Genomic DNA, 23,618 nt, shown 5'->3' on the forward strand with positions numbered 1-23,618 from the left:
GTATCGTTTATATTCGTATAGGGGGAACTGAATATAAACCGCGTTCTATATCTTTCCAGAAATCCAGTTAATCCGGAAATCATCCGGAATTATTTTGAAATTACTCGGTTATCACTATTCTAGCTGTGTTATTGAGATAAACACATACGGTTTACAGAGAGACATTGATTATTTATAGAGAGACATTAAAATTGAATACAATAGGACACGATAGAATACCTTGATTCATCATTTATGAATATGTAAATAAATATCCTATCAGAATTAAGGGATTCCTATAATAATAATGCTTGCAGCGTATAATTAATTATTAATTAAGTTATTTTCCATATATTGGATGATTGCATAAGTTCGTGTCCGATTTTCATAGATGGCATTAAGTTTACTGCATGGCGGAGTTCTATTGTTTTCGTGTGGTAATTGTTGCTTACACCGAATAGATGACGTTGTCTTATGTCAATTTAGCGTCAGACATTGTTCAGATAAGTCCACTTGTGCATAAGAGAAATCATTAAAAATGGAGAACGAAAGGTGCATTTGCGGCATGTAATGCTATATGAATTTCGGAAAGGCGTGAGTGTTGGGATTGCACAAAAAATATTCAAAGCGTTTATTCGGACCGCGCTCCTGCTCTCCGAACAGTCAAAAAGTGATTTGGCAGATTTCGAAATGGTGATTTCAACATGGAGGATCAACCCCGCTCTGGACGGCCTTCTGGCATTGATGATGACATTGTGCATGCCTTAGTGGAAAGGAAACCAAGGATTACAACTGAGGATATTGCTGAGAGGCTGAACATCGATAATTCAACCGCTTTTCGTCATTTAAAAAAGCTTGGATACATTTCCAAGCTTGATACGTGGGTGCCGCATCTCCTGACTGAAAGGAATAAGCTGCAGGAAAACTGCAGGATTGCAATGGGAAATTCTGCAGCACCCGCCATATTCTCCAGATATTGCGCCTTCAGATTTTTATGTCTTCCGGTCTTTGCAAAATAGTTTAAATGGCAAGAATCTCAATTCCGAGGAAGCTGTCGAAAACCACCTTACAAACTTTTTTCAAGAAAAACCAAGTTCTTTCTTCAAAAATGGAATCGACAAGCTTATAGATTGTTGGAAAACCATTGTAGAAAAGAATGGAGACTATATAATTGATTAATAAAAGTGTTATCTCTAAAATAAAATCTATTGAAGTTTATATTTAAATCGGGCACGAACTTATGCAATCACCCAATATATATATATATACATATTATACATATATATTAAATGTAGCAAGAAAGAGAGAGAAAGAGAAAAAGAGAAATGTGAAAATTTCATAAAAGTCCCAAGTCCAAGTGACTGAACGAATCACGTGGTAATTCAGTGGACGATGCGTCAATTTTTATGTATAGGGTCAAACGAAGCGCACAAAGTTAGCGCAGACGTAAGTAAGTGCTCTATACTACTCTCTGGCAACCGTGACACACGCTGCCTCTCCGCAAATTATCACCACTTGTGATAACTTTGCGCGAACTAGGATAGTACGGGACGAGGAGGTGCGGATAATCCGATAAGATGTTCCGGGCGGACGTGCTCCAGCCCGTGTTGTGTCGAGTCTCCTATCTCTCTCTCTCTCTCCCTCTATTCTTTCTCTTGAACATCTCGGCGTGAACATTCTGCTGAACCACGGGAGCTTCTGCAAATACGCTATCGAAGACAACGGACGGCGTCCATCAAGTCTTTCGAACCGTCACATTGTTAAGACAGCGTCCCCGGAAGCTCTTTGATAAAAATCCATTATACTTCTTGGTGCGTCGACGATAAGAAAAAGTTAACGCGGAAGATTCAAAGGTGAAAAAGTTTTGCCGTACGAAATAAATTTAATACGATGATAAATATCTGTATTGCGACATCTAAATTCATGAGAATTTTAAATAGTAAATCAAACAGTGCTAAGACAGTAGAGAATGCTTCACAGCTACTGTTCGAGTAGTAATAGAGTCACTATCCCACCCCATCTAGAATAGATAATTAAAAGATTTTTCCCCAAATGTGTCCTTTAAAATATACACATATAATGGAAACATGTATGAATAATAAGTTATTATTATTTATACATTATTATAACTTATTCTTCACTTTATTACAGACAGCGCAAGGTATATAATAATATAATTTTTTTTTAAATATAAAAATATAAATATAGTGCACGTTTTTCGAAAAACATCAATATGATGACAGATGGTGAGGATAAATAATTCTTTACCGGATAACGTCTCGTCGCTGCAAGACGTAGCAAACTCCATGCGGTCGGGTGTCCTGCAACCGATATCCAATCTACGGACACTGCCGTGATGACACTGGCTCGGGAATGGCGTGGATGGCATCCTCACGTCGTGCATCTCCGCTGCGTTAGCAACGTTCTGCTCACCATCGGCGGCCAATAAATTCTCGACATTGTCGGCGTGCGGTGGCCGAAACAAGGACACGATCTCGTAACGGCCGAGATTGGGGCATTGTCGGGTTATCGGATCGGATGCTGAAAGATGAGTGAAGATTATTGATTTCTTTCTTATTCATAGTCTTTTAATCGAATTGCGAGATTGACAAAATTAAACTCCAAGTACTCGATAAAAAAAAAAAAAAAAAAAAAAAAAATTGCGCGTTCTCATATCGTTGGGATAAGGATGTAAAAATGAATTATCCTTAAATTTCCTCCCACGTGTGAGGAGGAGCGGCCATTAATTTTTATACGATCCGCCGGCGGGGCAAGCGACAAACAGCTCGTGCTTACATTACAGTGTAACTCTTAGCCGCAGTTTTTTTGAGCAATTTGACACGCGATCGACACGCAGTCGACGTGTTTTGCGCGCTAAGTAAATGCGTTTTACTTTGTTCCGTTTCCCCCCCCCCCCCGTTCATTGTGTCCAACAGCAAGCTCTCTTACAGGGGGAGACGAGAGGTAACCCATTCAAGAAATTCGACGTGAAAGAATCTTGCTTTTATATTTGCCTCTTTATCGCGGTTTTATACTTGCTACTTCAGTTACGCGGTCGGGACTAAAAGCCTCGAGGACGAACTACCTGCTTACTTTACACCAGTGTTCCCCAACCAACGATATAAGTTTTTCAAATTGAATAGCGAGAGACGAGAGTAGTGTCTAAAACGTTTACTGGTAATATTATTTAAATTTATTCTCGAGTAATTAAATAATGGCTTAATACGATATTAATCCATACACGATATTGTACAAGAAAAATCCATTTGGATATTAAATGTTTTAATTTTGATCGAAATGTATCCGTCGTTAAAAGATTGAGAGTACGAGTTGAGATCAAGATGCAAGAAATTAATAAAGAAACACGTTTCATTTTTTTTTTTTTTTTTTTTTAATTCTGAATACGTACTGAAAAAGTTGGGAAACGCTGTCTTACACGATGCAGTTTTCAGTCGAGCGATTTCTGATGATAACGCAATAGCACCTACGTGTATCCGCATCGGGAAAGAGAGTGTCGCGACACAGAAAAGGGAAAGGACGAGAGTGGCGAATGGCGGCGCGATAAATTCCATACTGGAGAAATTTACACCGCTCTTCGTCAACGTTACCGGAATCGGCTGGGGAGAAACTGAAAGACGAGAGCCGACAGCATCAGGAGAGGGACTTTACGACGGATCCGGCATATGAACCTTTATGCGCTCGTAAAGTCCGTGCCTAGCGCGAATTGATTGTTAAACTCTGTCATTTGCAAACTTTTTCCTCATGCGTTTTCGTCCGTTTTTCTTTTTTTCCCCAGAAATATTTTCGTATCGTACGATACATATTCTCTCGGACAGATTTAGATAGAAATTCATTCGAAAAGATAATGTCGAGACGTCAATAATTTTTGACTTGGAAAATTTCGTGAAACGAACTACGGGATAAAAATATTGTAGATAATGAAATCTCGCCTCCCCTCGATTAAGCTTAAATGGACTCCCCTTTGAAAGAATCTCGAAAGTTGAGGATTAGTTGTACAAAGGGGTATTTAAAGTCGAAGCCGCGTAGGAAGGTTACTGGAACTTTCATCAAACTTTCGCGGAGGAAAAATCAACTTCAAATTGATCGAGGAAAATGGATGCGGATGGAGCAGAGCGTAGAAAATCCGGGAATCTTTATATACTGTACACGCGAGATATACGCGAGTAGGTGTATAAAAATTCGAAAAGACTTTATGAGTTCGAAGCAAACAGTGAATTATACGAAAGAGCGCGTTTATAGCTCGAGTTACGATCAATGTCTTTGCTATACGGAACTTAAACACAGACGTTTCTCTTTCATTCGACGAATCATGTTTTATTTGAAACTCCGAGTATATTGGCCGAGTTCCAACAGGAAAATTTGCGAAAGCTACGATAATGTTCAAGCAATACAATGTAATATATTTTATTAATAGTGTAATTTACCAAATATTTAAAAAAGATTCCACCTTGATACGTCGATATAAAATAAATATTGTATTATATATTATTTAATTATTTAAATTAATTATTTAACGGTAAAAGATGTTTGTAGTAGACGCATCGTCAAGCGGTGTATCGGACACATCTACTCCACTTGACACGCGGAATCTCCTTTCGACTAGCTTTATCTTCTGTCAGAGTAATTCGATAAGATCGAGACAAACCAAGGGGACGCGGGCAATGAATCGGAACAAAAACGGAGAGCTCGAGGAGTTGGCACCAAAGTGCCGGAAATCACCTTCGAGAAAACCGTTCGTTTCTGATTCCGGTTTCCGGAAGCCGTGGCCGACTTTCCAGCATCCAATCTATTTAATATCGGCGAAAAGAAGGAACGAGGATATTATTTTACGATTATAATGAATCTCTCGCGAGTCGCGAAAAAAATTTTACCCCTTCGGATGATGTATTACGGAATATGTTATATTATTTCCCGCGCTTCCGGAACGAAGGCGATATCGGATGAATGGCAAATTAAGAAGCCGCGAATGTTAATCAAACGATAATATAGTTAGCTGCCTCTCTCTAATAGAGAGAGAGAGAGAGAGAGAGAAAGAGAAGGAGAGAGGATCGCTCTTTGACAATTTCCAAAAGAAACTGCAACTTCATTTATGAGCCGCTTCCATTGGAGTATCGGCAAATTAATTTACCCGGTTAATTACGGTTATAATGCCGACAAAGCAAAAATGTCGGGATGTATTAACGGCGGGACAGTCGCGTTTAACTGCGTTAATTAAAACCCGTAGTAACAAATATATGTACATACGTATATAACACGATCTGTCAACTGAACACTGTTAAGCGTAATCAGATTTGCGTATATTTACATTCGCACGAGTCTCGGAAAGTTGCCACCCCGCATTAAAGCCCAATTAGTTACTTGACTATTGCGACGTGTTATTGCGACGACAATGCGTAATTCGATTAGAAGGTCAGAATTTACTTACTGATGAACGTCGTGTACGGCATCGTGCGCGAATCGAACGTACTCGTGTTGCATATATCGTCGAACTGCTGGCGCCATTCCGACAGTTGCATCTCTATTACGTGCTCGTCTCTCCTGTGGAACATGACGCACACGTATCCGTTTTTGCTGAAAAGGAACACGCAAAATACGTTAGATATATTCGAAATGAACGTCGCGGGAACGACATTGCGGAACTTAAATTTACAAAGTTGTAATGTTATTCAAACTTAGATCTACTACTATCAAGTAAATTCTCCTAATGTCGAGACTATTTCGAGCGAACCCGCGAGGGTCTGTTGCAGAGGAAAGAGGATAGTTAGTAAAGGGGGTGAATATATTTCATTGCGAATAACGCCGTTCTTTTAGACTGTAAAAATGAAATCACCCGCGGACAAATAAAAATTTCGATACGAAAGGGTTAAGCGAGATACCAGCCGGTCCAGTAGACTGATCTCGAGACAATGAGAGGGCAACGAGGCCTTTCTGCTCAGCATAGCGGCGGCAAGGGAGAGAAACCTAAATCCTCTCCCCTAGGATAGGATACGGGATCAAGATTTTCTTTTATCAAGACGTTTCTTAACGGCCGACCGTTTCTTAAGTTTAACGCAATTCTTTTACGATGACCGTCCGGAATCTGAAAACTCGGCTATTTCTACGCGCGTCAATATATACATACTCATAATATACCGTGTCATACATAGACGCGTATAAGTTCATATCTATATACACTTTGACGAGATATATGTTTACATTGCAGCCCCCCCCCGTGGAGGATTGCCGTCGTAAGCCGTCGTTGCGCGAACCGGAAACGACAGTCTCGACATATATTTGTCTTACGAGTTTCCCGTCCGTGTGAAGGGGGATATAAAGTTTATATTACTTCTCGATAGCTCGCCTCGCGCGAAACTAGTTCCCCCGATCGCGGCCGGGGATTCCACGATCCAGCATTATGGACCAATTTTTTGCAAGATTCAATTTAATTGCGCTGCTTCCGCGCATTGAACAGGCGAAGATGAGAAAAGACGACGTGGAAGATATAAATAAATTTTGTGCGAAAGAAAAAGTGTGTTCTCTCATTAATATTCTTAATATTAATAATAATAATAATAATAATAATAATAATAATAATAATAATAATAATAATCTTTATTGCGCAACAAGATACAATTTTTTCAAAAACAATAGGAAAATAAAATAAAATATCTCGATACTGCAACAAAAGGCGGAGCGACAGCCAGCAGGCTGATATGACCTATATATAAATATATATGATAATGCGTAAGCAGAATGTTAATATGTGTATACACAATATGTACATTGAAGCTAAAAGCTGAACAGATAAGAAAAAGAGAAATAAAGATTAAGAAGAAATATTATATAATCCTGGGATTTTACTGTATAAATATCGATCTATGTGTGTTTAGCGCAAGCGATATATTTATAAAAATTCAATAAAATTTGTAAATTTGTAACTCACAAAAGGAAGCTTTTGGTGATTGAGAGTTTTGATTTTTACCATCCGTATCTCTCGGTTAATGCGTGTCGTAGATACATAGACGTATAACCGTATAAATTTTAACCGCGAGGCTTCATTTCCGATGTCCTTCTTTCTACTGTCACGTTAACGATTTTTACGCTCATTAAAATCCTTCTAAATACGTCCGCGCAAATATATGTGAGACGTATAAATCTATTCTTGAAAATTTACGAAGTGCATTTTTCAAAATAGAGACATCACTTGGCGGCAATTTGCAGTAAGGTTTTGTTGCAACAAGAACCAGGTCAGAGCGTGATAAAAGTTTCAACTCGCTATTTCAGAGACGATGTGAAAAAATAGGCAAATTGTACGAGGGTTAAAAGGTAAAAAATACGATCTTCCTCAAATATTCAACCGCGCATTTAGACTCCATCGCGCTACGTTATTTCTTTTTCTTTTTTTTCCAGCAGAAAGTACGAGCTCGCGACGCCGAAATTTCATTATTCGCCGCAGACCATGATTTGCAGGGCGAATATTTTTTTTTTTTTCCCGAAAAATATCCCGCAACCGAGCTGTGTGCACGTTCGGGCGTATAAAAGCATTGTAATAAAACGTGACGAACGTCAAGGGAGATTTCGCGGAAACCGACACTCGTCTGCGATATGATTGATCGATGTCAGTTTTCTGGGCAAATCACGATACGCTATGATCCGCCAACTGTAAAGCCACTCTTGCCGATATCTGTATCGTGTGTTTGTAAAAGCATGTATACCGGAAGATACAGGGTTAAACAATCCATAGCGTGACTTTAGAACGAAGAGAAATCGCGAATAGAAGAAATTAGCAATAGAGAGATTACAGTAGAAAAGATAAAATAATAAAAAGGAAGAATAAATATATAAATAACAATTATAAATTATAAATTATAATATATAAATAAATATAATGTATAATAATAATATATTTTATAAATATAATATATAATAATATATTATAAATATAATATATAAATAATTATAAATTACAAAAATTACAAAAAAGAATTAAATAAAAAGGAAGTAAAGAAAAAAATTAAAAATATATTATATCATTAATATTTAAACTTTAATGTCTTGAAAAAAAAAAAAATGTTTTTTGAAATCATTTATTTCATTAAGAAAAGTAAAGCGTTGTCAAAAATTATTCACATAGGACGAGATTGATGAAAATACTACAACATCTTGATCAAATATCGACAGTTAACGGTACTCAATCATTGCGAATCAGTGAAAATAAGTAAAACATTGTGTGTGTTATTGATCTGGCTGATAATATGATGTCGAGATATTCGAGACGCGTATAGTTACCGGATATCCGGAAATATTTGTCAAAATACATGTAAAAATAGCGTTAAAACACATCACATTTATCGCGTTGCAACTCTATCATTGCTGTCATTAAATGAATTAAAATGTAAAATAGCAATTTACTATATAATCGTGCGCGTTGCGAATAGAATGCGCGAATTACTCGAAGAATGTAAGATTTAAACGGCTATTATAAATATATTATAAAATTTTCGAAGAGCGATGAGGTGATATTTATACGGGCGTCGTTCTTTACGAATAAAAAATACACTACTAGCAAAAGTTTCAAAATTGTCTATTGCGTTTCCGGGGACTTTCCCTGGGAAGCATCTGTGTGCGATAACGTGCAATATGTGTCACGATTTTGACTTTTGATGTAAAGTCTTGAAAGACAACTCGACAGCAATCAAAAGATCCGCCTCATACATTACGCTATCGTTATGACAAAAATAATGCAATTTCTACTATATCACGAAAGCTTTAACGCAACTGTCAGATTTTTAAGTAGAAAATTTTGTACCTGTGTCAATTATATAGATAATTAATTTTATAATTGTGTGTGCCAATTATAAAAACATTTTATACCTGTGCTAATTATAAAATCACATAATAGTTTCGATAAAGTACGTTAAAGTACAGATTGTATGTTGATAATCGTAGTATTCTTCAAGCCCCGGGGTATCGTGCTTGGTTTAACAAAAATTTATTCTAATATACGCGGTACACGAGACATACCGTTTCCGGAAATTCTCGACGGAGGAGCGTACGCAAAACCGATACGATAATGTATCAGAGGCGGTGGCGCGATAACGTAAAGAGCGCGGCGCAACTTAATTAATTAAGTTGTGCGGCGGCCGTTTACATTCGGTTTCTGGCGTGCATCCGGGAACGCCCGACCGCCGTTATCGTTCCCCAGTGTGTCTTCTTACGAAAGCGTGTGCATCCTCCGTCTCTCTTCCGCCTGCACTTGCATCCCGCTCTCTCTCTCTCTCTCTCTCTTTCTTTCTCTCCCTTGGTATGCGACGACCGAATTCCCCATTTTCCTTCCCAAACATTCTTTCGCACTTCATCGTAGCGTTGATATCTTAATTAAAACTTGCACTAATTTAGTGATATGCCACATTCGAGAATTGTCTAAGGAAATTATTATTGTATATTCCAATTATTATTGTATTGCTAATTATTGTATGCGTAATTTTTTTCATCATGATTGAACATGAATCTTCAAGTATGTAATTGAAATATTATCTATTATCGATTCAATGTAATGCATCTACTTTTTTTTTCAAACCTGTATGTAAACTCTATTATCCTCTGTGCACACATAATTATATTGTACATCCCCTCGCGATGTCGATTAAAAATACACATCGCCGCTGAAAGAAAAATATCTCTTCGACGTGTATGATCTATTGCAACATCGATGACGATATACTGCGGACAGACGATATTGATTTAAATCTTTTCCGTGCTCGACGTGTCAATGGCCGTTCGCGGATGGGCCATTGCCTCATCGTCTTCTTTTGCTACAGTATCCCAAATCGGGCAGGACACTTTTCATAGTCGACTTTTCAATCTAATTTATATTTGCTCGTTATTCACACACACATACACACGGACGACACGTTCAGACCAATTTCACCCTCGCCTCTGCCGGCGAGAAGAAGCTTCTTCTTCTCGCGATTCGGTGAATCTCTTGGATTTAGGTCGTCCTCGTCAGCGGTGTTTCAAGAATCGAAAGCGATATCTTAGAGACCCAATTTCGCTAGTAGAGATGTACCTTCGACCACACCACGTAGGAACTATGAACAGCGAAAATATCGACCGTTACGCTTCTTCTCCTCTTTCCTTTCTCATCTTCTTCTCTTTCCTTTTCTTCCGTTTTTTTTTCTTTTGTCGATTTTATTCGGTCCGTTGAGTATCATTGTGATGAAAGAGCGTACCGGATATGCGGAGAGCGATATCGCGTGTCTGCCGTGAAGCTGACGGTGTCGAAAATTCAAGGAAATGTAGCTGCCATCGCGAATGCGAACGTTATTCTTTTACGAAGCTAATCATCTCTCTCCGCGTTGAAAGGGAAGACGGGGAAGAAGAGGGGAGATCTTGGGTTTTGGCGAAATTAAACCAGCTCCGTAGAAACATTTTTCCTCGTTTCTCTTTATATCCTAACACGAGATTCGCGCGTGTGCTGAAACGAGCTTACAAATAGCTCTTTTAACAAAAATATAAGTATAAAAGTTAGCCAAATATGAATAAGAGAAGACTAAATATGTATTCCAACACAGGTTTCAACACAGTGCAATTTCAACAAACGACCACTCGAATAATACAGTTTTACTGTCCGCGTTGAGGACGGTAAAATGCAAGTGGCAGCACTGTATTCCGGCAAAGAAGTATCTGCTTGATGTCATTTACAGATGAAAATGTTACGTGTAACGCGAGTGTATTGACGAAGTTTCATCCATGACAAAACAATCATATATCTATTTATTAGAAAATGCACGAACTGAATATCGTATCGAAATATTTCTTCGCGTTAATTAAATAAAAATTGTGATAACTGCATATACAATATAAAAGAAATTTTTTATCATTTTGATTTAATTATCATATATATTTATATGTTAGTATAAATTTTGAGTAAGCCTGTACACACTTGCTAAAATTACGAATTGTCTTGCAATTAAATCAGTTATATATTCCATGATAGGATATCGCCAATTTGTATGCCGCTGGTGTTTGCAATGAACGATCTGATTACCTGTAAATTAAGATTGACGCTTGCGCTGGATTTGGCTATTTGCAGATAGACGTGACCTACTTGCCGGATAACGCCAGACACAGACTAATTTCAACGCTATGGAAATAATTCCCGATTTGCAGCGAGCGAGCAGAATATTCGGGACAGAGAGATATACGCTTTCAACCGAGATCTCCATGAAAATTGTTTTATTTATACGCGCGGTCCTTTTATTCCGTTTGCCCCAGCATATTATCTAATATTTAACGATGTAACAGTCGTGATTTTCAACAAAATAATTCTTATAGTAGCACGTGTTACTGGCTCGGGCATATTCCCTCGGTTTGTTCGCGGTCGCTTTCCCTTTGAATGATCCTCGTTTGCTACTTCTACCCATTCCTCTCGCGTTGCCCCAAAGATTTATTTTACTACTTACAATTAATTTCAGCCGCTACGTATATACTCAAGGATGTAGTGCGCGAAGAATATCCTGCAGCTCGTCGTGATTTAACAACTCGACTGCATTTTAGACTAACCGCACCTGCTAGAAAAACTGTCTTAAAAATATACAATTGCATACTAGCCTAGTGTATATAATTTAATTTTAAATCAAGGACAAGCATTAAAATTCGAAAGATGTATAAGAGAGAAAAATTGCTCTATTTTTTTAAATATTCTTTAGATATGTTTTTACATTTTTGGAACTTTACACGAAATTAAAACTTATGCATCGAGCAAAAAAAAAAAAAAAATTAATAATTATCGATATATGCATGCGCACATAAAGTATCTAAAAACTATTGGATAATTGGGTATCCGAGAACTTTCGATCGCAGATGTTGGAACGTGAAACAAGAAAAATTACGCTTTCAAAGTCCAAAGGCTAATAGTTTTTGAATCGCGGCCGATTGAAAATTAGAGGCGAAGCAAACTTTGAAAGTGTAAATAAAAAATTTAATCTAGTTTTCAGCGCAAATTTTAAGAGAACTTTATTTTAACGGCGGTTCGATCTAAGATTCGATTATTCAGATGTACGAGGTTTCTCTGACTGCGAACTGTTTGATTAATTTGGAATTGATTTTTCCTTAACAAAGTTATCGAAGAATCGATAATTTATATGAAACTGGAAATTATTAATGAATCAATCTGACTCTGAGCGGTAAGTAAATAATAAAATTATATTTTTAAATTAAACATGCACAAGCGCATTTTAATTTAAAGCAATTTCAAAAAGATATATATATATCTTAATTTAAACATATCATATTTACAGTCTCACATGTTTGTTAAAATATGATTAAATACGTTAAAATGTATTTTTTTTAAATACATATTTTAATTTTTAAAAATTCTAATATTTTAAACAATTGGAATCGATCTTGAAGAGCTGCTCGAGCAAATTTGCGGTTAAGTATGTCTTTCGGTTTAGTGGATGTGCTATCGGCTACAGGTCGATTGTCGATTTGGCAGCGCGTATACACGATAATTTTCCACCGTCTTGTGCGCCGATTCGAGCACGAAGGCTCCGCACTTCCGGTTGGTAGGACCCCGGTCAACGAGCAATTTTCCGGCCGATTGGTTGGTGAAACGTCGAACTTGCTCCAAGTCGATCTCTATCAACAGCAAGAGACACGCTTGTTTACTTCATGTGCCGGCAGTGGAGACTCTCTACGCGCACCCTCCTTCCCCTTACGTTTTGTCGGAGGGATCTCTCGTTACTTGAATATTATCAATTAACATAAATGATACTATATCGTATTACAAAAATAACGTCTTGACTCTCTTTTGTCATGTATCCATATTTAAATTTTTTGAATTATATCAATAATTATACTTTGAATTATATTATATTATTATATAGTATCTTTTAGATAATTTAAAATTATATTAATTTATATATATAATATATGTTTATGTAAAATTTAATAAACCTTTTCAAATATTGAATCATACATATTAAGATGGAAATAAACGTAGGCACGAAGGGATCCAACACTCCCCTAGCAATTGATTTCGTTGTTTACTTCCGGTTAAAGGTAGTCTCGATTCTTGTACACTATAGGTATTTCCTTTGCGGTAACATATTAAACATCGTTTACCAATTAGAGTACGTCTGGTAAATTTCCGACCCGATCGTACACGGTATCTTGTGTTAACCCATTTAATTAGATACACGATACTCTAAACGAATGTCAGTGCGCGCGCGCGCGCGCGCGCAAGTTATACGGGGTACGAGATGCAGTTTGATTATTATTTGTCGCGTTCGCGTATAAATTCTAATCAACATATATCGTAGTTATATCAGCGAGAATGTCGAGTAAATTACGGCCTGACCGCACCGCATAACTCAAAGTTAACGTACGAAAGTTAAAACCGCATTCGACCGTGCACAATATTCTAATAAATACAGAACGTCCGCCCGCCCCCCCCCCCAACCCTCCCCGTTCCTTTTCTTCCGGAAATGATCGGAATGATTTTCCGCGGTTCGCCGAAACATTCGAAATACGCGCACTACCCCCGTTCAGGACGAATAGTAAATGAAATATTTCGACGATGTGGTAGTTTATAAATAGCCGAGTATTTCGATCATAAATTGCATTTCTCGTCGAAAATCGTGAGCTAACCAATAATTTGTCGAAAGTAAGCGGATAAAGCGCGCGTTATTAACGTCTCAATTACTTTCGAGCTATAGGACGGAATAATTAAAATTGTCGCCCAGAGAAAAATCGATCGGCGAAAGAGAGAATCCGTGGGAGATTTCAATAGGAATACACTATATACGATAATTTTGAAATATCCGATACTTGTATATACGCGCTACCGAATATTGTACATAAACGATGTGATCAATGGAGCGACGCGCTGGAAATGAACAAGGACCCCCGCCTCTGGCGGTACGCGAAGCAAAAAAATGACACGAAGAAAGGAAAAAAAAGAGAGAGAGAGAAAAACAAAGCAAAACTGGGATGAGAGACGGAGGCGGAGTTATATGCGATACCTGCTTATGTGCGGATCATGTTTACCCGGATTCATGTGCACTTGCATAAGCACGATAACGGGAGAAGGTGTGTGTATCCATCACACCCCTTCGCCCCCCACCCCACCCCCAGTATGACTCCGTGTCCATTATTTACGGACGCGAGTAATTCATATCTCGTTTTTTTCGTTAAGCCTGTCTTGCTCGTCCTGTTTCCTCTCCCGCTTTTCTCTCTCTTTCTCTCTATCTTTCTTTTTTTTTCCAATCGCGAACAGTACCTATACGCGCGGGCCTCATAAAAACGAGCTTTGATCGGGTGCATCGAGCCGGACCGATCATCAACCAGCGGCGAAGTGTCGAACCGAACTGCGGCGACACCGGATATATACGGAGTGGTATATGTGGATGTATCCGTACTCTCTAAAAGCTCGTTATTAGATCGCGCGCGCGCGATCTTCTTTTCTTGTAGAATGTTCGCTTGATAAGCGAAGAGCCCTTAACGGGCTCCCCTTTAGCGACGGGTAGACATAGATGATGGAAAAAGAGAGAGCAAGAGAGAGAGAGAGAGAGAGAGAGAGAGAGAGAGAGAGAGAGAGAGAGCCTTTTATACCGCCGACAGTAATGACCGACCGCGCCGCGGAAATCGCGAGATTGCAAGATGAAAAGCAATTTTTTTTCGCTTCCGTTTTAAGTTGCAACATTGTTAAGCGCATATTCGAAAATGGATATTATATTAAAATATTAATATATTGGCAATGTTAGCGTCGGCAAATAAATTTCGAGAATATGGTAACATGATAACATTTACAATCATTTTAAATTGATTTTAATTAATTAAGCGAAATATTTCAGCAAATATATATATATATATACACATTGCGATTAACTTTATCTTAATAAGGATTTTAATTGAAACATTTTATGTGACCGAAAGAGATTTTGATGTAAAAAAAACCTTCAATTCGAATTTCTCCCTCCCCTCGAGGAGAAATGCATTTCGACATTAAAGAATACTTCTTCCAAGTTACCGGCTCTTATATTTTCTGAGATACCACAGCTTACGTACTTCACAAAGTTCAATATTATATACTTCGCACCATAAAATTCTTTCTACTTGTGTGTTTTTGACGTCTAATCGACCCGCATCTTTCTTATAATATACAGTATGTATCCCTTTATCGTTTCCGCGCAAATATCTTTGCGGATCAGAACCGCACTTGTTAGGGAAGTCGATTGTGTTCCCGATTACCCATTTACAAAAAAAAAAAAAAAAAAAAAATGACAATGCATAAAATTTCGCTAAAATAAAAAATTCTAAAAAATGACCATACTATTTCTTCTGGATATTTCTCGTGCTTTAAATCTCGCGATTAAATTTCCGTTCGCTAGAAATATTTTACAGCGCGGTGAAAATATTACGAGCTCTAAATTTTCGCCAACATCACGAATGATCCCTCGTGTCGTATCGGTCAACGTTCAAGTCGCGTATGACGAATCGTCGAGAAATAAAGCCGGCAATGTCGTAAGAATAAAGATCGAGAGACGCGGAAGCTCGTTCGGAAGAAAAGCTGCCAATCCTAAAGAAGCTGGCGTAAACATAAAAGCAGAGACACGAGGATGCGCGACAATCGGATAGAAGAGGAAGATGTAGAAAAAGTGCGGATTCGAAACGCGTAAAACGCGTTTATTCACGCGCTAAAGCATCGACAAACGATGTGTGCTCGCGTTGGATCACCGAATGATCATCATCGGGGTGAATCGCGTCCGCGCTGCAGGCATGTCGCGTTTATCAAAGTCATTAATTCGAGAGTGTCGTCAACAGCGGCATGTAACATTCGTTTGACCAAAATTTGGTTTATTCATCATGTCGGAATAATCGATCAGGCAGAGGTCCAAGTCGCTCACGTTCCGACAGCGACAAATGATTAATAGGCCGAAGGGTATCTTGCTCTTCAGATTCTGTGAATTAAAATACTGATCTTTCGAACGATGTAGATGGGAATGCAAATCAATTACGAGAGTAAAATTAGAAAAAAAAAGGAAAATTTATTCCATATCAATAACATTAAAATTTTGATTGCCACTAATAAAGGCAAATACCATTAAAATCTCTCTTATAAATTACTAAAAAAAAAAAAAGAAAAAGAATTGTATAAACATTTATATAAAAAATTAAAAAATCTCAATCTCATTATTAGAAACAAATATAAATGTATTTTATATAAACTATATATATATAGGGAATTACCGCACCACCTGCTAATGACAGATTCTTGAGATCATTTGGAGACAATTTTTCCTCAGTAAAAATGTTGAGAAAGATTATTATTTTTTGCAAGATTCCAATTTTTTCCATCATATATCTTTATATAACTATGGTTTAAATTAAAATTCTTTCTCTCTATTAAAGTAAATTCTATCTGGAATTAACTAAAAAAAAAAAAAGAATGTAGCTTTAACTTTCTATAAAGTTTAGTTTGCAAAAAGCCCTTCTTTTCGAATCCCTTATGACACGGAAATTATTGATGCCTCGACATTGTCGCTGAGAAAAAAATCGTCTCCAAATGATCTTAAGAATCTGTCATTAGCAGGTGATGTAGTAATTCTGGGACATCCTGTATATTGTGTATTAAGTTTAGAATAAACTGAAAAAAAAAAAACTGGCGAAGAATCGACGCAAAGTTTACAGCGGCAAGAATGTATCTACCTCTCCGAAATGCATTCAACAGATATTGTATATAGACATGGAATCGAGTTATACGGTAAGATGTATAAAAGACGTGTTTTCTCTCTTTCCGCGGGACGATGTGTCGTCAGAAATAGAACGATAAATTTGACGTGCCCGGCGTGTCTTGGGCGCGGCCAGAAGCGAGACGGGTAAGTTTTATGCAGTACACGAAGGTATCCGGGCTCGATATACAATCACGATAAGCAGATTTTTCCGATAAGAATATCCCGCCACTCCTGTTGCACCGACTTGCGAGAGTAGCGATCGAGACCGCTTTCTCGAAATAGCTTCCGGGGAAGTTGAGCCAGATATAAAAGCGGTCAACATCGTCCTTTCGGGAGCGATTAAGATATTTTAAATCGCTCACCTGTTTCGTTATCGTGATCTATAATTTATCGGGATCGCATTAAATCTTACGATATATATGTAAAAATATATACGAAGATGTTAATGATATAAAATAGTGAAGCTATATTTAATTTAGATATTTTCAAATCTTCTTTCGCTAAAAACGGCCAAGCGTCGTTCGATTATTTATATCAAGATACTTTTGGAAAATAAATCGCACGTCATTTTCGCGAGTTAATAATAACAATCGTGAATATGATTCCCTGGCACGATGATGACCCCCCCCCAACTTAATATCGATCGCGACTGAGATATAATAAAGCCCCGAATATTTTGACGGCACTAATAATAATAATAGTGTAATAATAATAAGAAGAAAATTAATACTCGACTCTCTATATCCCTTGTTGAATATTTATGGTAATGAGGGAGAGGGAACAGAATGTAATTTTGCATAAATTATGATTAGGAGGATTAAGTGGATCTAGTTTAAATTGTCTAACGGCGTGCGACTCGATTGGGCAATAAATATCGCGAGCTCCATTCCAGGGACAGAAACGGCAGACGAGCCTCCGTAAGACGCATCTTCCGAACGTAGGGTGGAATAGACGGAGGGGGGGAAAAAAAGATATGAATTTTTAATGATTTATCAGAGCTGGTATCGCGTTCCCTATCATTATATACACGACTTTCGTGACAGGAAGCCATTTTTCACGATGTTCACGAAGAATACTTATTACAGCTGACATTTTAATCGATCAATAAATACTTAGCCGATGTCTGTCGAGAGATCTGGTTAAATCGACGAGAAAATAATTAAAAGAGGAAGATCAAGAACAGACATGAACACTTCATAATCGCAAGTTCTCTGCATCGGAAATTAATGTAAAAAGATCAACGTGCTTTGCAGTATCTACTGTCCATAATTTTTCTCGTAATCAAGTATTTTTAAATACAACAAGAAAAAAAAACATACGTATAAGTGTATATATATATATGTGTGTGTGTGTGTGTGTGTATATATGAAATATAAAATCATTATCGGAATACGCGTTATATTCGAGCTCGTCAAGCTCGTTATTTCTCAAAAAAAAAAAAAAAAAAAAAAAAAAAAAAAAAAAAAAAAAAAAAAAAAAAAAAAAAAAAGCGAACGTAATAAAAAAACATACTGATAATTCGAATCTCTTTCCAATTCAAACTCCCAAACACTGTTCTATTTGCCGTATAATTCCGACCATATGTGTATTCAAAATATTTGTTTTCCATTATATACAATCCCATACTGTTTTATAGAGTAGTGATTCGTGTTGTAGTACGACTCGTTATAACGCGTGTCCCGATTTCCCGGATCAATGCGAAAGCTTTGCTCGAGATGCACATAAATCGTTACCGGTACATGTAAACATATAAACAGACATAACTTGCCCGTGTGCACAAGCGAAAGTATATCTGCACGTGCGATATATTCTCTCGCTACTTGAAATTATCCGAGCAGACACTTTGCAAAAGTCATGCGTGAACGTTTTGAGACACAATTTTATTTTTCCGCGAAAATAGGTAAAAACGGAAAGAGAGGAGGTAAATAGAGTATCTAAATGGCAAGTGCGTTTTTTATCCATTCATATAATTTTACTTGTACGTCTTACACTTTTATAATCAATATATAATTCAGTATAAAATTTAATTTAATTTTCATAATTAAAAGATTTAATTTTATAATTAAACGTTGACATACAAATAAATCATGACTTATCGTACTTTATGAAACATGTTTTATAATTTCAGTCAAGATTAACAAACATTTTGATCTCGCAACGTCTTAATTTCTGCGATTCTCTTTCGCTTTAGTTGCGATTTTGTTCGTTCATTCGAGACGGTTTTAAGGAAAAATTCGTACTCCCGGTTATCTATGCAATTCCAGGGTGGTCGCGATAAGTGCTCTCAGATTTACAGTTTAATGCACGATCGTCTTGCCCCGAGCTCGCGTTTGCTCCTCCACTCGCCTCTAATTATACTTCGGGCCGAAGGCTTTGGCCTTAATTGAAATACCGAGTCCTTGCTAACGTTTGTCTCCCCCCCCACCCCTCCCCATTCGGCCGAGAGCTGTCGTGGTGCCAGGCGGTCGGTGTGAAGTATCGGCGCAAAATATTCAATCTTGTAACAGTCAGCGCGATTACCGCTCTCAAGGGTTTCATTCTTCAAACTGGCGCTCTTGCAAATCGCGATCGCGCGTAAGTCAGAAAAGCAAAATCCCTCCGAGCACTTTGATAAATTCTCTTTCACCATTTTGCTGACTATACTTTTGACATTCGAAGCATTATAATTGTTATTCGTAAATTTTGTGTATCCGTATTAAGAAAATAAAATAATAATTTTAAATTAATATAGATTTATTAACGATATTTTTCTTAAACAGATATTAAAAATTATAATTTTGTTTTCTCGCGTAAAAGATATTGAATTATCAACGATAACGCATAAATATGTTGTCACATTTTAAATATTAATCTCAATATAAAAATCCGCGATTGATCCGCGATCGTGAATTTTCATCGATGACGTAATTTTTCGCAGACGAGCCGCCTTTCCTTACGCTCCTCTTTTCCGCAATCGTCACGAAAATATGAATTCGCGAAATCTGTGCTTGCCTGGCTGGTATAAAAGAATACTCCTGCTTCGACCCGCCCGTCTTCGCCTCTTCATCTCCTCGTCGCGCGTAGCGGGGAAACGCGGATCCCGGACGGAGTTTCTCATAAAGTCGCGAGCTCGCGTCGTAATCGCGGGTATATTAAAGGTTCCAGCGAGGAAGGAGCAGCGTAGGGAAGATTTCGCGAAATAAGGAGAATTCCGCCGTTGAACACTTACATACCGTATAAATACGATAGAGGCAGGCGTCAAACGAAAATTCACGCGCATCCGCGAGCAAATGTTTCTCGAAAATGTGTTTCTGTCAAATTTTGAAGCAAGCTTTCGCAGCAGCGTTAAAGACAATCGGGACAGCGAGAATAGTAAACGCTTAATGTCCATATTCTCCGCGATAATTATTCGCCGCGTATCGGGCGGCGAAAGAATTTTAAAGGGGATAATAAAAACCTCTTGGAAAGAGGAACGTCGGCCGATAAATAAGATGTGAGTCAGCCGGGAGTAATGGCATGTCGCTTTTTATCGTTGGCATTTGTCGGTGCGACGTAAAAAAAAAAAAAAAAAATCTCGAGACGATAAAAAAAAATGTAAGATTTTTTTAAGAGCGCTTATATCAAGAAAACGATAATCGTGGGATAAATTTCGTATCAAGCATTTGTTTAGCAAGATATTTATAGAATAACAATGTCTTTCGTAATATTTTCAATTTCAACGTTAAATAACTCGGAAGTTAATCCTCAACTCTCTTACGCGTAAAGATATAACAGATATATATATATAGACCATAATACTGTAAACATTGCTTTGATGCTGTTATTTATACAATACATAAGAAACAAGAATTACAGAATATTAAAATGTAAATCGAAATGACCCTATTTGCGAATCATCCGAGTAGTAAAGCTTTGCGCCCGATCAGACGCAGTTTAATGTCGGAGAAAAGTAATTCCTTCTCCTCCCTCGCTTTCTCTCTTCCACTCCGCGTCATCTTAATATCGTCATATCCAAGTAAAGGAATTCTTCGAGCAGCTGTCGCGCCCGTACCGCGACATTATTCTCGAAACCTTCCCAAGGTAAGGATATTAATCGCTGAGAAGTTACGCTCGACCGATTTTCTTCAGGATAGATAAATGAAGAGAGAGAGAGAGAGAGAGAGAGAGAGAGAGTACAGTCTCCCTCTCTCGAGAATGTAATCGTATAATATATTTCATCGAATGTACCCTGTATTTTTAATTTCATTTATTTCTTCTATTGTTTAGATATTATTTATTTTATTCAAGTAACAATCTTAAATTGTGCAACAAAATAAATGCAATGAATATTCCTTCCAGATAGACGCAGGAATTCGCCATCGTTGAAACTTGCGTAATTCTGCATAGCCAGAAGTTTATAAAACCTCTCCCCGTCGTAATCAAGGAATTTTTTTTTTTTTTTTTTTTTTAACCGTCCTGCTACCACCCTCACAATAGAAACGAAGTAAGAAATTTATCTTCGCTCGGCAAACAACGGATGTTTGGACACGCTTCACAGCTTTGCGGAATGGACGGAAGAGAAAGGGAAAGAGAGAGGAAAGAAGAAGGAAAAAAAAAAAAAGAAACAAAGAAAAAACCAAATCGGCCTTGGCGCGTTTTCTGGGCCGATTCTTCCGTGTTCACCGCAGACGAGTAGTAAACAGTTTAACACCGTTCCCGCGAACTTGTCCGGCAAACACACGTTCCAATAAGCACTTTTATCCCAGCTTTTAACGATGAATCGTATTCTCGGCGGCAGTGGGGCGCGAATAATCCGGACCCTCCCGTACATGTACACGAACGATTAAAAGCGGATACGTCACGTCGCGCGAACTCGCCTGCACGAATGCTTTAATGAGAGAATACCTGGGTATGATCCTACATTGACATTCTCTCCGATATATATGTATATATGGAGAAAAGATAGAATGCCGCAAACAGACCAGAATAGAATATAGAGGTTCTCGATATTCATATACATTTATTTACGTGTACGATTTTACAAAAAAAAAAAAAAAAGCAAGTTCACAATTATTATATTATTATATTAAACTACGAAATTGTCCCTGATAGGAAATATATTCCTTTTTCTCGCTTTTCGAATAATATTGACGTTTGAAAAATATTTTTTAAAAATCGTAGAAAGAGGGAAAAGGAGAGGATAAAGTTTAGCCGAGATATTTTTCACAATTTTTATTTCTGGTAACATTAAATTATTATTAACCCATTTTCTCCCCTGTAATATAATAGACACAATATGGATAGCCTTACCAATCTCGTGTCGCCTTCGCGACGAATTGCCTTTGGTTCTCCTTATCGATTGGCGCGGAATAATGATGACGATGATCATCAATGGGGACAACCGAATGGCAAACAAGGCGGGTCTCGTTTCGATCGAGGATCGTGAGGTTGTGAGATGACGCCATGAGACGGGACGCCATTCGATCCAAAGCCACCCACGATTTACCGGCGACCACCCAGGACGGAAACTCGCAATACTGCGGTGGCTTTTCTGTAACGTGAAAAGATGGCCCTGGTGAGAGTGGGATCTCTGTTTTTCGTCGAAGAGATTTCTCTCTCCGCGATACAAATTTACGATATTTTCCTCGGTTAAAATATCGAATCGAAATTATTTGTGAACTGCGAATATTCGAGATATTCTTGTCGATATATAATATACTTGTCCTCATTTCGTCAGCTACGTAGATTAAAATTTCAAAGCGCAAAAACAATTACAGTTTAACAGAGAAAGAGAATTGGGCGAGTGATGTAAATTAAGCAGAATTCTAGGAATTTTTTCTCCTCCCTCTCTCTCTCTCTCTCTCTCTCATTAGTGTTCACAATTATCGAAAATATTTTGGCATTTTCAAAGCGCCGAAACACGACAAAGCAAAATTGCAAAGTTGATTATCGCCGTAACGCCAACAGTTTAATTCTTGCAATTTTCATCATCTCCAACGTTGCAAATTCCGACGACTGTTAAATTCAAATGTAATTACGTCTCAAGAAATAGCCAGGGCTTTATTCTTATAGCTCTGTGTAACTCCTAACGCAGTTATTTCAAACTCGAAATTCATAATATAACTGTAAGCTCGTTCCCGGACTCTTTAAGTTCACGGGGCCCTCGAGCAGATAATCCAGCATAAGTAAACTTTGACCTCTCTTCCCTTCCACGTTGTAAACTTCGTTTCCCGGCATGCTAGACGTTTCCCGGTGTATTATCAGATTCTTACACGTTCCCCCGTCAAAGAATTCCGGAGAGAAAATAAAAATCGAACGCCATTCGACGATCTTTATCATCTCGAATTCTACGCTAATTACGATACGCTTTCAATGGCATTATATTCGTAACTAGCGTAATAATTACATGCGAGTAATACATCATACGTAAATGTGATGTATATTAACCAGCCTCATTAGCTTCATTAACACACACGCGTACACAAACGCACGAGTTATGCATTAAAATGCATAATACATTGCATTGTTGCGATAATAATCCGGCATTGTTCTCGACGTTATTGATTGAAATATTAAAAGTACATCGTGTTTACACGTAAGGTAAAAAAAATCGTCAAAATTATATCGATTACATTGAAAAATAAGATGAAAATTGTGCAAATTAGAAACTTGCACATTGCTTCGTCATTTTATTTCGCTCACAAAACTGAAGCCCCTTAAAGCAATCAAGTTTTTTCAATTATGGTTCCCTCATAGAGAGATATCACAAAATTTGTGAAAGTTACAGCGTGTACAGAGACATTTTCTAAAAAAATTCAAAATTTTATAAAAAATGAAACTCTTTCATCGATCCTAACCAAATTCAATATCAACTATCCTTTAATAATATTCTATTTGTGTAAAAAAATTTAATCCGATATCTCAAAATTTGCGAAAGTTAGA

General features: G+C 37.6%; 1 protein-coding gene across 6 annotated transcripts in view; it reads right to left on the bottom strand.

The window, feature by feature from the left end:
- The window catches only part of LOC138934405 (uncharacterized), a 240,405-nt gene that overhangs the window by 7,169 nt on the left and 209,618 nt on the right, over window positions 1-23,618 (bottom strand). For all 6 annotated transcript variants that reach the window (XM_070298103.1, XM_070298105.1, XM_070298099.1 and 3 more), the window contains 3 exons: window positions 21,987-22,227; window positions 5,426-5,571; window positions 2,248-2,520 (listed from right to left, as the gene is read on the bottom strand). In XM_070298103.1, the coding sequence (XP_070154204.1) occupies window positions 2,248-2,520; window positions 5,426-5,571; window positions 21,987-22,227 (660 nt within the window). The remainder of the gene's footprint in view (window positions 1-2,247; window positions 2,521-5,425; window positions 5,572-21,986; window positions 22,228-23,618) is intronic.

This window comes from Polyergus mexicanus, unplaced genomic scaffold (assembly GCF_030449975.1).
Source record: "Polyergus mexicanus isolate NDT 795.1 unplaced genomic scaffold, iyPolMexi1.0 SCAF_6, whole genome shotgun sequence".
NCBI classification, from domain to species: Eukaryota; Metazoa; Arthropoda; class Insecta; order Hymenoptera; family Formicidae; genus Polyergus; species Polyergus mexicanus.